Source organism: Phaseolus vulgaris, chromosome 7, assembly GCF_000499845.2.
Source record: "Phaseolus vulgaris cultivar G19833 chromosome 7, P. vulgaris v2.0, whole genome shotgun sequence".
Taxonomy (NCBI): domain Eukaryota; kingdom Viridiplantae; phylum Streptophyta; class Magnoliopsida; order Fabales; family Fabaceae; genus Phaseolus; species Phaseolus vulgaris.
Genome location: NC_023753.2, coordinates 5,579,051 through 5,581,058, shown reverse-complemented (window position 1 = coordinate 5,581,058; position 2,008 = coordinate 5,579,051). Strand labels below are relative to the sequence as shown.

Here is a 2,008-nt window from a genome sequence, read left to right as displayed (position 1 = left end):
CCATTTATCAAAGGTTAATGGATCATGTATTCCACAACATGATCGGTCGGAATGTCGAAGTCTACGTTGATGATATTGTTGTCAAATCTGACTCATGTAAGCAACATGTTGCCGACCTAAAAGAAGTTTTCAAGCTCTTCGTCAGCACCGAATGCGACTCAATCCTGACAAATGCGCATTCAACGTCGAGGGAGGAAATTTCTTAGGTTTTATGCTTACTCATCGTGGCATAGAAGCTAATCCAGCGAAATGTCAAGCCATTTCCGAGATGAGGAGCCCCAGTTCCATTAACGAAATTCAGAGACTCATTGGTCGGCTCACCGCTCTATCCAGGTTTGTCCCTAAACTCGCAGAAAAGACGAGACCCATAGCCCGATTATTGAAAAAAGCATCTCGCTTCGACTGGTCGGCCGAATGTGAAGAAATCTTCCTTCAATTATAAACTTTTTTATCCTCCCCACCGGTCATCCAGAAACCGGACACCTGAGAACCGATTATAGTCTACCTAGCCGTTTCAAACGAAGCCATTAGTTTGATCTTGGTCCAAGAAATTAATTCCGAAGAACGTCCAGTTTATTTCGTCATCCGCGCCCTCCATGGTGCCGAGGTTCAATACCAAACGATTGAAAAAGTGGTCATGGCTCTAATCATTACAGCCCGACGAATGCGCATGTATTTTCAAAACCATCGCATTATTGTTCGGACGAACTACCCTATCATGAAGATTCTGGCCAAACCAGACTTAGCCGGACGAATGATTGGTTGGGCGATAGAATTATCAGAATTCCATATACAGTACCAGCCAAGAGGGACCATTAAGTCGCAAGCCCTTGCCGACTTCGCAGCCGAACTCACCCCTTTCCTGGCCAAGGACGAACATCCATCTTGGATTCTGCACGTCGACGGCTCCTCCAATGAACGGTCGTGCGACGCTGGAGTCGTATTGGAAGGACCCGACGAGATTGTTATTGAACAAGCTTTGAAATTCGAATTCAGAACTTCCAACAACCAAGCTGAGTACGAGGCCCTTATAGCTGGCTTACACTTAGCCCAAGAACTGGAAGTCATTAGGTTAATTTGTAAAAGTGATTTCAGACTCGTCATCGGCCAGCTCAATGACGAATACGAAGTACGGGAAAGCTTGCTGCAACAGTACTACCACTTTGTCAAACAGTTGATGAATACATTCTCGGAAATATCCTTGCAACACGTCCGACGCGACCACAACACTCGTGCGGACGCCTTATCCCGGTTGGCAACCAGACAAAGTAAAGGCGTACACCAGTCGGTAATCTATGTCACGCTTGCACGACCAAGCATCGACCTACAAGAATGTCTAATGATTGACTCGGAGTCCACTTGGATCACCCCAATCAAAGACTATCTGCTCAATGGTACATGTAGTCCCAGGTCTGAAAAACCATGAAACGGAAAACTGCCCGGTTCGTCTTAATCGGCGACGATCTTTATCGCTGTGGTTATACCAGACCACTCCTTAAATGTTTGACACCTGATCAAGCTTCCTATGTCTTTCGGGAACTGCACGAAAGTATTTGCGGAACTCACTCAGGCGCACGCACAATGGCTGCCAAAGTACTCCGAGCCGGATACTATTGGCCGACTGTCCAAGGCGACTGCACCGATTTCGTCCAGAAATGCCTTAAATGTCAAGAATTTGGTACTTTGTCCCACCAAAAACCTGAGGAACTTCATTTTATGCTATCACCTTGGCCGTTCGTCCAATGGGGTATGGACATCATTGGCCCTTTCACCACCGGCAAAGGCCAATGTAAATTCTTACTGATCGGCATTGATTACTTCACCAAGTGGATTGAAGCCGAGCCTTTGACCGCAATCACCGCTCGCAATGTCCAGAATTTCGTATGGAAAAATATTGTTTGCCGTTTCGGCCTTCCACAGATTATCATCACCGACAACGGTCGGCAATTTACTGACCGGACGTTAGCGGAATTTTACGAGAAGCTCCACATCAAACACATCGCCAGTT

The 2,008-nt window shown here is 46.5% G+C and overlaps 1 protein-coding gene across 1 annotated transcript; it reads left to right on the top strand.

The window, feature by feature from the left end:
- Window positions 1–637: 637 nt before the first annotated feature.
- Window positions 638–1,426, top strand: LOC137828011 (uncharacterized). The gene has a single exon (XM_068634405.1). The coding sequence runs from the start codon at window positions 638–640 to the stop codon at window positions 1,424–1,426; it is 789 nt and encodes a 262-aa protein (XP_068490506.1).
- The last annotated feature ends 582 nt before the right edge of the window (window positions 1,427–2,008 follow it).